Here is a 13,718-nt window from a genome sequence, read left to right on the forward strand (position 1 = left end):
ACTTGAAATAATAGCATGCTAACACTGCAAACACAGCCAGTAAGTCACAGTCACCTGCAGCCAAAGCGCTCCAGTGGGATTTCCATGACAGTATTGTGCGGACATCTCTGCAGTTATGAACAAGTGAAGGTGATGTTGATGCACTTTGAGTGTACAGTGTTCATAGCAGCACCTCTTAGAATTACATGAGCAGAAAGAATCGTGCACTACTCCTGTTCAAGCGTGGGCCAGATTAAATCCCTTTGTAGCCCATATTTAGGACATCCCTGATCTGCACATTTTTTGTCTGCAGACTGCAGATTATATAAGAATAATCAAGTTTTAAAAAATACAGCTTGAATAAGAAATTGAATATTTCACATATTCACGATACATATGTTATGTATGAAATAGAGGGCAGAAAAGAAGGAAAAAATTGAGTGGGGTTATAGTTAGTGGAGCTGTTTCACCTTGCTACATTTCAAACAGAACACAAATGCTCTCATTGTGAACACATCCATGCTTTTTGTAATTCTTAAGTCACTCTCACAATCAGTTTTATATTTCAGATATTTTTAATCTTATATTTGCAATTTAGTAATTACACACTTCATACAGTTACACAGGTAGTCTTCATCCCAACAACCAGAGCACAGATATTTTTATGTTATGAATGGCCCTCCTGACCTGCTAATTTTACTTTTTCTAGTCAGTGTGGTACATATTGAAGTTTGTATAGTTCTTTATAGAAGTTACATTCAGTAATTTAGTTTCCTAGTATTTGCCATTTCCTTTTTCTTTCTTTTTACTTGGCTCATTTTATGATCACTTGCTATGAAGTTTAAACTCACTATGATACATTGGCAGAAAAATATAATAAAAGAATTTTGTTACTAGATTATCACTGTGTTGTCCTTGGCTGGTATGCTCAGACTGTGTATGATTTAAATTAACAGTAACAGTAGAGATGTTTTTGTGAAGTCACGCGTCCTGTGCAGTGACTGGCTGGTATAAAAAAACCGAGCGGACACCATGTTGATTTACTTGTTTTCCAAGCTAAAGTGCCATATTTGGTTGTTTTAGTATATATGCTTACATAGTAGGAAAACATGCAGCTTAATTAATTGATATACCACATTAAAGAATCCTCCAAAACACTTTTAATGAGCACTCTTTGTTGTGAAAAATTATGGGAAATATGACAACAAGAGATACAAGTAGGGTATTTTCACCTGACATTCACAGTGTTCATAGTAGCACCTCTTAGAATTACATGAGCAGAAAGAATCGTGCGCTACTCCTGTGCTTCAGTTTTTTGTGTAGGAAGTGAATATCATTTTTAAGGTTATATGCAATCCTCAGTATTAAAGGAGAAAGCTGGGCTCCCATTTCTGCATTAAATAACACTCAACAACTAAAAGCAGCTGTCAGATTTATGACTTTTTGTGTGGGAGCAGGGAAGATGCATAATTTGGTAAAATATTGTAAAAACTGGTGATTTCATCTTCCATTGCTAAAACTCCCATTTTTTTTACGGTTATTTGGGGAAACACCTGTGGAAAATTTTTTGCATATTGGAGATGATGAGGCAGGGTCTACTGACAGTAGAATGATTTTATTTTGTCATGTTTCAGCAAAAAATTTTGTCACAATGTTTTTGGGAAGATACAACTAAGAAAGTGAGTTTTTAGTACTTTGCCAGCTACTAAACTAAAACCAAAGGCGCTAGGAGGTAAAAAAGCCTTAGATACAGTGACTCTGTGTAGTAATATGTTAAACACATGCTGCAGAGCTTAAAAAAAAGAGTATAAGATTATACTTTATAATCTTTTAATTACCATGAAAGTTTTCCTGTTGAGTTCTGAATCTGTTTCACAAGAGATGTATGAAATTCACAACATACATGTAAAATAATTGTAAGAAGCTTATCAGGAAAACTGCTTGCACTGTGGTTTCTGTTAACTCATTATTGGATTTTGAAGTAGCACACATTTTATATGACATATATGTTTTCTAGGAAAAACTGTCAGCATTGCAGTCACTTGTTGGGCGAGCTGTCCAATCTGTGGAGAGATCTGGTGTCCAACAACCTGCTCACACTGTTACTGGGAGATTGGAGCAAGCAAGGCGATGGCTGGCAAATCCTGAACGAGATGACCGTGGTTTGGGTCAGCGTGCAATAGCACTCATAGTTGATGAGGGCAAAAAGGTAATTTATTTATAAAAAAGGTAGGGTAAATGTAAATTTAGAATTTTAAACATTGATGTTAATATTACTCCATTTGTTTTACTCTGATTAGGGTTGCCTTTTCTAAAGTTGTGTAATAAATTCTCAGATGTGCTCTGAGGTTCAGTACATGTTTCATACCCCCACAAAAACACAAGGTGGTACTTGCCTGGGTGTTTTTTTAATCTATGATTTAGGAGAGGTAATACAGTTTTGGTATTTCCACATTTTTAAATGAAACTTTTTTGTGGTTTCTTACATTCATTTGAACACACCAAAATATTACTGACTCTTTCAACAGTGTTGACATCGTATTGAAGAAAACAGAAGTACTGGGATTTATTCCCAATCAGCATGTAGAAGGCTTCGGATAATATTAAAGAAACATGGAATAATGAGGTCCTTCAACACTAACAACAGCATACCAAATGTATGCAGCATGTACTTATATTCAACCTGCAAATGTTTTGACTAGCCTCTTATTCCCAGTGAATCTGTCAAGTGGCCTTCCTTACTAATTCACTGTCTTTGCCTCTTAGTTTCCCTCTACAAATTTTATCCCACATTTCCCTCCAGTACTAAATTGATGATTCCTTGATGTATTACAGTGTTTCCTATCAGCCAGTCCATTCTTTTAGTCAAGTTATGCCACTAATTTCTTTTCTCCTTGATTCATTTCAGTACTTCCACATTAGGTACACGATCTACCCATGTAATCTTCAGCATTCTTCGGTAGCACCACATTTCAAAACCTTTTATTCCCTTCTTGTCTGAAATGCATATCATCCACATTTCAGTTCCATGTAAGGTTACACTCCAGACAAATACCTTCAGAAAAGACTTCCTAACATTTAAATTTATTTTCAGTTTCAACAAATTTCTCTTCTTCAGAAACATATTCCTTGGCATTGCCAATCTACATTTTATATTCTCTGTACTTCTGCCATAATCAGTTATTTTACTGCCCAAACAGGAGCACTCATCTATTATTTTTAAGATATCATTTCCAAATCCAATTCTCTCAGCATCACCTGATGTAATTCGACTACATTCCATTATCCTTGTTTTGCTTTTGTTTATGTTCATCTTATATTCTCATTTTGAGACACTGTCCATTCCCTTTAACTGCTCTTCCAAGTCATTTGTCGACTCTGACAGAACTACAGTGTCATCGGAAAAACTTCAAGTTTTTTTTCTTCTCCTGGACATTTATTCCATTTCCAACTTTTTCTTTCAAACTCTGAAGGTGGCAGGGGTAAAATACAGGGAGTGAAAGGCTATTTACAATTTGTACAGAAACCAGATGGCAATTATAAGAGTCGAGGGACATGAAAGGGAAGCAGTGGTTGGGAAGGGAGTGAGACAGGGTTGTAGCCTATCCCCAATGTTATTCAATCTGTATATTGAGCAAGCAGTAAAGGAAACAAAAGAAAAATTCAGAGTAGGAATTAAAATCCATGGAGAAGAAATAAAATCTTTCGAGGTTCACCTATGACATTGTAATTTTGTCAGACACAGAAAAGGACCTGGAAGAGCAGATGAATGGAATGGACAGTGTCTTGAAAGGCGGATATAAGGTGAACATCAACAAAAGCAACATGAGAATAATGGAATGTAGTCGAATTAAATCGGGTGATACCGCGGGAATTAGATTAGGAAATGAGACACTTAAAGTAGTAAAGGATTTTTGCTATTTGGGAAGCAAAATAACTGATGATGGTTGAAGTAGAGAGGATATAAAATGTAGACTGACAATGGCAAGGAAAGCGTTTCTGAAGAAGAGAAATTTGTTAACATCAAGAGATTTAAGTGTCAGGAAGTCGTTTCTGAAAGTATTTGTATGGAGTGTAGCCATGTATGGAAATGAAATGTGGACGATAAATAGTTTAGACAAGAAGAGAATAGAAGATTTTGAAATGTGGTGCTATAGAAGAATGCTGAGATTAGGTGGGTAGATCACATAACTAATGAGGAGGTACTGAATAGAATTGTAGAGAAGAGAAACTTGACTAGATGAACGGATCGGTTGGTAGGGCATATTCTGAGGCATCAACGGATTACCAATTTAGTATTCCAGGGCAGTATGGAGGGTAAAAATTGTAGAGAGAGACCAAGAGATGAATACACTAAACAGATTCAGAAGGATGAAGGTTACCATAGGTACTGGGAGATGAAGCAGCTTCCACAGGATAGAGTAGCATGGAGAGCTGCATCAAACCAGTCTCTGGACTGAAGACCACAACAACAACAACAACAACAACAACAGTTCAGTAATATTCACACCTGTCAGCATCTGCTTTTTTTGGAATTGGAATTACTATGTTCTTCATGAAGTCTGGAGGTATCTCCCCTGTCTCTCACATCTTGCACGCCAGGGGGAATAGTTCAGTCATGGCTCTCTCTCCCAAGGATATGAGCAGTTCTGCGGGAATGTCGTCTACTCTAGGGACATTGTTTGAACTTAGGTCTTTCAGTGCTCTGTCAGATTCTTCTCGCAGTATTGTATCTTCCATCTCATCTTCATCTATTCTTTTCCCTTCCTGTAATGTTGACTTAAAGTTCATTTCCATTGTATAGCCCCTGTACGTATTCACTTAACCTTTCAGATTTCCCTTCTTTGCTTAGTACTTTTCTCCATTTGAACCCTTGATATTCATAGAGCTGTTTGTCTTTTCTCAAAAGGCCCCTCTATGCATTTTTACATTTTATCCTTTCACCAATTAAATTCAGCATCTCCTCTGATATCCAAGGATTTATAGTAGCCTTTGTCATTTTATTAATTTGACGCTCTGCTACCTTCACTATTTCATCTCACAAAGTTACCCATTCATCTTCTATCCTATTCCTTTCCTCTGTCAGAAGCAGATACACAGTGCTGAAGCCTCTGTGACTTTCAAAATTATGGTAAACTGAATGATAAATTGATATGCAGTTTCACTTAAACCTTCAAAAGAGAGTTTTTTTGGTTTGTCTTCTTCAGCGTCTTGATCTGAAGAGCACTGATAACAATTTGTAATGAGTTTTCTCATTTGTAGACCTGATCCACTTAAAATCTAAAGCAGGTTATGAGCTACATTTAGTTTTAATTTGGGTGTGTTAAAAATCCAATTCAATTCTTTTAGCTGTACAGTTTAAATTATCAATCAAAAAGCTGGGAAGAAAATTGAAAACTGGGGAGCTTATGGATGACAGAAGCAATAACTTGGAAACAAAAATACTCACTCCAATAAATCGTCAAGCTAAAACATCTTCACCTAGTACTAGACTACCCATAACATGGAGTGTTTACTGCGGCAGAGGAGGGGAGGAGACGGTGGGGGGGGGGGGGGGGGTGGGGATGTGGACACATTGGAATAATTTACAATGGTTAGAAAATCACCTAGAGACAGCTTGATGTACTGATTGTTTTGGACAATTACCTAGACCTTTAGCACTAGGTTTCTGTATGGCTTATAATTTCTCAGCACCTGATTGGCAGAATCTTTGAAATACAATTTTTATAACCAGCATCACAAGTGTCTATCCTACGGTAAAGGTTTTAGTTCTTTCCTGCCCATCCTAAACCTATTTATGAATGTTTTAAGGAGTAAGATAACAGTTCATTGATAATAGCTCAGTGATTAGTTTAGGGGCTGAGTTGCTGATAGACACAACAACAAGACTGGGAACTTGGTTAGCTTTTGGATGACAATTCTAGCTGTACAGGCGTGTGTGTGGAGGGGAGGATTCTTCTGAACGCTAAAAGAGGATCTCAGTCTTGTGTTAGTAAGCTTGTTATAAATTTTGCTTCTCTTGGTCACAATATAACGTAATAACACACATTATATTCTAATCAAGACCATTAAACATTTTTATAAATAATGTATGTTGCTGTGTCTCCTCACCTAACAATGTAAGGTTTTACAAATTTTGTGAGTTGTTACCTTTACTCCTTAAATTATTTATATTCCATCGGTGACTTTCCATTACCATATATAAACCTGTCTTTGTTAAGTTACTAAATGGTAGGAAAGTTCATGATAATTTGGGGAAAATTGTAAACATGATTCACTGGTGTGTGGCACATGTCTCATAGGTAGCTTGGTAGCTAGTGCTTTGCTTCAACATCTATTCACTATATTGATTCGCATCTTGCCTTCAGATTGAGACTTCTATCATATTTGCGATCCATGCCATTAAGCTAAGATTGCCATGCACTTAATTGCATTAGGCCCACTGTTGACATGTAGTTTATGGAACACATTGTGGCATGGCAAGCTGCCTCCACCCCAGCCTCTTTTTTTTAAATAGTTTGAGGTCCTTTTCCAGTCATCCTGACATACTCTTTCTGAATATGATTTAATTACTCCAATTGAATTTATAATGTGTCAAAGCTATGCTTATCTTAAGGCATCATAGTTGTATTAAAGAATTTTAAGTGCAAAAAACGTAAGTTACTGGTGTAATTGTGTGTAAGTTTTTAGGGTTCCATAAGATGCAGTACCAGAGTCACAGGAATAAAAATGAACCTATTTTTAAAAATTTGAAAACTCCCTTAATGCTCACAGTAATCCTCTCAGTGTGTCTACTCACCATGCTCGCCTCTTCCCCTTCCATGTGAGCCATGTACAGGGCTGAAAATGAGATAACAGCTACAATTGATAGCAAGAATTTGGGGCTTCCATGAATATGTTTGCCGACATTTGGTGGGGCCTTATTCTGTTGGGGAGCTTTGTAAATTGGAAAAGAAAATCTTTTAAAGTGACCAAGAAGGAGCAGTGGTTACACTTTCAGAAATTTCTAGGCAAAAAGCAATAATCAGTTCTTGTATGATAACTCAGATTGGTTACATGAGAATTAAAAAAAGAAAAGGTCCTTAATCATAATCTAGGAGGCAAGGGTCATGCATGGAAGGTACCATATTCCAGTGTGTTTCAGCCATGATATTCGCCTGATGGTTGCTGCTCGGGTATTGCTTGTGATTGTGATTTACAACATCTGCAAAAGCTCTGGGCATGTAGAACCCAAATAACAAAACTGATACTGATCGGACTTAGAGGAACAGATGTAGCACTAGGAATAATCACTTGATGTAGGTATTCCTTAGTGTTCCATTCGACAGTATGTGCAGTTGCATGATCAAGAATAATCTGTTCTTGTTCCTGAGCTAACAAAACATTGATAGTCTTTAGGAGATGAACCTTGGTTATTTGGTAACACAAGCAGGATGTCAGGGGGAGGCAACACCAAGGGGGCTCCAGGCAGGTAGAGTAGAAAGGGTTTAATACTAGCATTGTGTGTGTGTGTGTGTGTGTGTGTGTGTGTGTGTGTGTGTGTGTGTGTTATATGGGCAGCCAGTTTAACAGTGGGTGTGACTGTTTCACAGGAGGAACTGTTAAACAGAACTCCACTGTCAACCAAGGTGACCCGATAGGTCTGAGATATAAACACATGAGTACAGCAAGGTATAATCGCTATAATGGGTTGTGGTACAAAGTATAACACTGAATCAAGGTCCTTATATCACGACAACAGTGCAATGGCCAGGAGGTGTTTTAGTTTCCTCTAGGAGTAGCGCATTATCAGTTGCTTACCTCAGTGCCAAATTGTAAGGTAGGACACAGGTAGCAATTAGTGTGAATGCATGATTGAATAGCATCAAGTGGAATAACCGAGTGTGTTTGACGGTTTGTGCTAACCATTAAAATATCACTGGATTGCTAGTTCTAGACAGCTGCTCAAGTGACTGGGAAGGAATGAAGATGGTAGCATTTGAATTCACAATTGGCATGAGTTACAGGTATGTTCAGCATGGATAGGGATTGTGACAGTTGTTTACTGACAGTTGTGTAGTAATATGGCAGAGTTGTTGAATTCCATACGGGCTAAATCATCTGCATTGGTGTCGATAAATGGAAATAAATGTTTTTTAGCATCTGCAGGAAAGTTTCAGCACTGAATGGTAGTATGCGTGTTGACATGTACCTGAGTTGCATGCATATTGTATAACAGGATTTGCAACACCATGGTTACTTCGAAGGAAGCAGTTAGGTTTGACAGTTCACTGCACACAGTGACTATCTCACATTGGGTCAATTTCTTAAGTTCCTCAATTGTTGATCATCTCAGTAGCTACACTCCAGGACTGTCTGGTAGTGGCCAGAAGATTACCTTCAAATATGAAAGGCACGCAAGCTGGTGTACAAAGGTCTCATGATTTTAAGCAGCAGAAAATGTAGCCTGATGGGGCTGTGTTCAAACGATATTGTTTATGACATGGCTTTGCCTGCATGGTGTGATGGAGTGGCATGGCATCTGAAATACTCAGAGTTATTCTTGGATAACGGCAAGCATCTGTTTAATGTCACATAGTGTATGAAGCATTATGCTCTGAGCTGATCTCCCTAGTAGAGGTCCACATGCTATCAAGCGATTGTCAACCTTTTGCAATGGTACTACTTCTTTTAGTAGGCCACTATTATGACCGTTGAGGGATGTACAGCAAATTGTCTAACCATTCAAACCTTATACCGGAGGGCAAGGGATGGTCCTGAAATGGTCTAGTACCCACGACGTTAACAATCATAGTAAATATGATATAGCACCTCATGTTTAGTGCTGGTGACAAACGATGAAAGTACTACAGTGTGAGAAACCCCAGTGTGTCTGAGCAGCACCAATTTTCAGTGCGTCAGTGGTGTCGCTAGCTAGCACAACTCTGATTACCTAGAATACGATGACACAACATGTCACAGTGAGAAAATCCTATTATTGTTCCATGTTTGATAATTGCTAGACTGATGTAAATGCATGTCCTGCATAAGATAGCTGGAAATAGACAGAAAATTGTTAGCTTTGCACTGTTATGTGGCTAGCAGTAGTGGCAGTGTTCACAGGTGGCAATGTAGTACATGAAGAACTCAATTAGTGACTGAATCTTCACAAGATGAAGTACATTCATAGCATGGTGGTGGTGAACTAGGTCAGTACGCGAAGATGGATTGAAGTCACAATAGTTAGCACTCACAAGGAGGCAGATGTAACAGTATATTGTCAGAGGCTAGGAATCCCAAACTTTGCTCAAGTTTACAAATTTGTTGCTCAATTATGAAATAGGTAGAATAGATTTGTAATGAATAACTAAGTAATGAGGATCTTGTTTATAGGTATTACCAATAAATTCAGACTTAAATGTAGAGGAAAATGTAATAAAGATTTGAGGTGAGCTAAGAAGGCTATTGTGATCAGCTCATAGCAGTTCTGGTAATCCAGTATATTGCACATCTACACCGGGTGGCCTTCTACATGAAGAACCAGTAACCAGTGTTCACAGTAAGAGAATAAGGTGTATGTGATTATGGCGATTGGTCAGTTTTTTGAAAGGGAATCTAATCTTAGATCTCAGAACTACTCAGGAGCCTACTTTTTTTTTTTACTCAATTTCCATTAGTACTGATCAAATCAGCAGTGGAACACAATGACATTACTCTGAAAAGGCAGTAATCATAGGAATACGAAAAATGATCCTGAACACTAATGACAAACTTGAGTGATGATAGAATGTCAGAATGTCTTCTGTCAATAATATTCAGTGAAATGGAGTGCCTGACAAAAAATTCAGTGGTGTTATGCACAAGAGATCCTTTATGTTGTAAATCAGAGTGAGGGTGCAGTTGTTGTCTGCATAAGTATGAGGATGTACTCAGTGACTTGAAGTTATTAAATTTGTCTTGTGAAGCCATAGGTATCTATTTCGCAGCTACAAAGAATTATGTCAAGGATAAAGATGATAAAAAAAAACATGTAAACATCATGGCCATTAACTCTTAAAAGAAAGAAACACTAGGTAACTACCATCAGATCTCATGGGAGCGACCTCTCTCTTTCACACTAATGCACCTGAATGACTACCATATGATAGGGACTATAGTGCGACGCCATGTATCAGAGTGCACTCGTTTTTCAGCAGCACAATTCAGTAAGGAGAATAATAGATACCGCTAGAGTGTGTATAGTATGTGCTTCCTTAATAGGCATAAAATAACAATCACTAAGTATTTCGCAACAGGAGGGGTAAACCTACAACTGGGAGGCCCCTTGAAGTACTTACTTCCAATAAACACATAAGGAATTATACATTCCATGTAACCTCATTGGATATACTTTCCCATACGTGGCAGTGACTAACTACAATGAAATATACCACTCTTAGTAATATTCAGTTCATTACATGATGTGTAAAGATATGGATAACTCACACTCATGGCTAAGGTCAAAGGGAAGGAGGAAAGCTCTCACATTTTATGGGGCGAAATGTATAAAACACAGTCCACACAATGCAAAATAGCAATGCAGAACTCAACAACTGTAAGCTAGTACAAGTGACATATATATAAATAACATGTATTACCAGTAGCCACAGCAGCAGAGGGAGCTGTTAGCTCATCACTATTATTTTCGGAACAATCTTTTACTATTTCCCACTTTTCTTAACAGAGTGAAGGTACCGTGAACATTTGACTCGCATGTGTGAGATGGTTTGTGTATTAATACTCAACATTGCTTCTTGTATGTTTCTACTAAGACGCTATCTTGAACTAACTACCTACACCTTTTCAGCGGCTCTCACGTGCTTCTTCTGGGTAGTTGATAGCGTCATTGATTCTACCAAATTAGTGTATAGTGCATCTTTTCTACAAGTAGGTTTTGTGCTGTACCTCAGCTCTCACTTGCGTAGCTTTGTAACTGTTGTGCTTATAGTGTGTCAACTTACCTGTCAGGCCCTATTTTCCATTGTACTGGGTCAGTGGTCTTGATGCAGTAGCAACAGCAGTGTCTTCTGCTCATGGTTTCAAGTGTTGTGCAATAGCTGATGACTATGTAACCATAACTTTTGAAAAGTGTGGCATCTTGCTGAGAAAGATACTTGGCAAAACATGTTGTACTTCATGCTAGTTTCCTATTCTTGATTCAATGATTGAACTGAAATTGTTTTCATAGACTTACATAGCTGTGCCTAATAAGCAGTGCCCTCAGGCACACGTGACAGAGAACATCTAACGTTATGCTAAGTTAGCTGACTGAAGTCCACTTTCTGGTGTTGTCACATGCTTGCTTCGTGAAGGTAGTGAGCTCGCTCATTAACTGACCTTCATGTATGTTTCAGCCATGTACATTGTTTGGTGCTATCCTGCACTGTGTAGCAAAGAAAGGATGCATTAATGCGAACATATTGTGTCAACCATATAGTGGAGTGTCATTACACCTTAGGTTTGGCTGTTGGTATTTTGTTGTTAGGTACAAAGTGTTTCCTAGTATTGCATAATTTGTCTAGCAATAATATGGGATACAGTGGGTAGTTTCACTATTCTTGCCTGTACTGAAGTTTCTGATAATTGTTTCAGTCTCATTGTTAAGTTCTTCGGACTCCACTTGCATTCAGTAGGTTAATGTGAGGCCTAATGCCTCCTAAGGCTGGCTTCCTTTGACCAGAGAACATGACAGTAGAAAGACGCAGTGGGAGTTCCTTCTACAAAGAGAGGCATCTGGCAAGTTTTATCCCTGCAGTTGCATGGCCTGTAACTGCGTCTGAAAAAACAACATATAGTATTCTCTGCAGGGTGGGTCAACCAAGAAAGATGGCAGAGTCACAGCGTGGTTCAAACTAGTTGGTGTACCAATTTTTCCTAACCATTTTCAGTTTGCAAACAAAACTCTTCCCATAAAATGGGAGAGAAATGGTGGATGCTACTTGAGGGTAGGGTCCTTAATAAGAAATACTGCAATGATCTTTAAATAGGTCACGTACATAGATTTTAGCAGACAAAATTCTTAAATCAGTTGCATGGCGCCATTACAGTGGCAGACATTCTGCATCTGTGGCACAGAGTTGCTCCTGATCAAAGCTGTGGTATGTGTGTCTCAGCGGTTCCTTGCGGCGCACCCGCGTGGCTGACCAGCGGCAATATGCTGATCTACCACAAGTGCAGTGGCTGCGGCATCACAGTAGGGCGTACAGAGATTTCTTCTGGTTGTTCAATGCTTACTAAGTTGATATCCAGGTTGGATTGGTTACATTTGTACTGTTCTTCCATCAAAGATATGTCAATTGCATTTTTGGTGGTTTCCACTAAAAATAATGACTAACTGATGCATCTGCCCTTGGCATGGCAGATTTGTCTCGTAAAAAACAAGTTAGATGAAAGTTACAGAACAGTCTTCAATTATAAGTGTAGTATCAGGGTTAATATAGAATCTAAATTCAGACAGACTTCGGATGCAGCTATAAATTTCATTTATAGAATTTGAATTGCATCGACATAGCTACGCAAGTTCTGGGAATTTGCTCTTCTCCCCACATAACAGGCTAGTTATGGAAACGCATATCTTAGTGGTGCTTTGCTAACAGATGAACCTCCACTAATTACCCCTGTTATGGATGATAGATAAGCCCCCCAACCTGCAGGATTGCCAACAGCTTAAGGTCATGACAGGGATGCCAAATTTGTCAGTGTTTCCATGGAAACGTAGGGAGCAATATTCTGCATAGCCAGTGGCGTGGCTGGAATAAAGTCATGTTCCATGAATCAAATGAGGGGATAAATCCACGTTTTGGAAAGATCTTCATTACTCAAGGCATATGTGTGTTTATATGAGCTCCTCATAACAGTTTGTAGCCAGATTGAAACTGTTGGAATCAAGGGAATGAATAAAATTCAGTCATATCATTATGCAGATGTACTCTGAAGAATCAATAAATTCACTCCATCGGAAAGTAAATAGTGATGATTGCCATTACATAGATTTCCGAAACAGTATAGAGCTATGGCCACAGTCAACACTGAGTAACTTAGGGATGACCGTTTAAAGGGGCTATTTAACTGGCAGGGTAGCACTGAATATTACATCAACATTAGTCAGTAACCAGAAAGACGCCAGTGTTACTTAATTGAAAACAGTCCTTTCCCAGTTAGGTCAGTTCTAGAAAGATTAAACATGAATTGAACTAGTAGGCCATACAATGGCATGCACAATCTTGTTTGCCCTGATTGGCTGAGCCCCAGCTGCCAGGCATGCCTTAGACTAATGGCAGAAGTCTGCTGAGCAGGGCCTGCGTGGTAGGAACTGTCATTCTGTTTGACGTAACAGTGCAGTATCACTTCTCTCACATATTAGACTTGGCAGTTCATAATTCTGCTCTCTGTCCACAATAGGTGGCATCAAAAGGTTTTACAGGATGTATCACAAGTGTGTCTATTGAGTATTACCAACCCTATCTTCATAAATACTGTACTTCTCACCCTTAGTGAAGTATTCCTGATAGTATAATTTCATGTTTTTGACAACCAAGCACCATTTAGTAGTTTTTCTTTAACCGCATAATGCAGCTTCTGAGAGAGAACAAGCAGTAAGCGGTGTTGTAAGATGACTTTACATACACCACACAGATGAGTGAAAGGCATGAAAATCTAATGTTCTATTTCTCTAACGCAGTTTGTATTCACCAGGTACTTCCGTAGCTTATCAAATAAAT

General features: G+C 38.4%; 1 protein-coding gene across 5 annotated transcripts in view; it reads left to right on the plus strand.

The window, feature by feature from the left end:
* LOC126469694 (vinculin) overlaps positions 1–13,718 on the plus strand; it is a 302,912-nt gene that overhangs the window by 89,241 nt on the left and 199,953 nt on the right. For all 5 annotated transcript variants that reach the window (XM_050096859.1, XM_050096861.1, XM_050096862.1 and 2 more), the window contains exon 8: positions 1,997–2,188. In XM_050096859.1, the coding sequence (XP_049952816.1) occupies positions 1,997–2,188 (192 nt within the window). The remainder of the gene's footprint in view (positions 1–1,996; positions 2,189–13,718) is intronic.

The sequence above is a fragment of the Schistocerca serialis genome, chromosome 3 (assembly GCF_023864345.2).
Source record: "Schistocerca serialis cubense isolate TAMUIC-IGC-003099 chromosome 3, iqSchSeri2.2, whole genome shotgun sequence".
NCBI classification, from domain to species: domain Eukaryota; kingdom Metazoa; phylum Arthropoda; class Insecta; order Orthoptera; family Acrididae; genus Schistocerca; species Schistocerca serialis.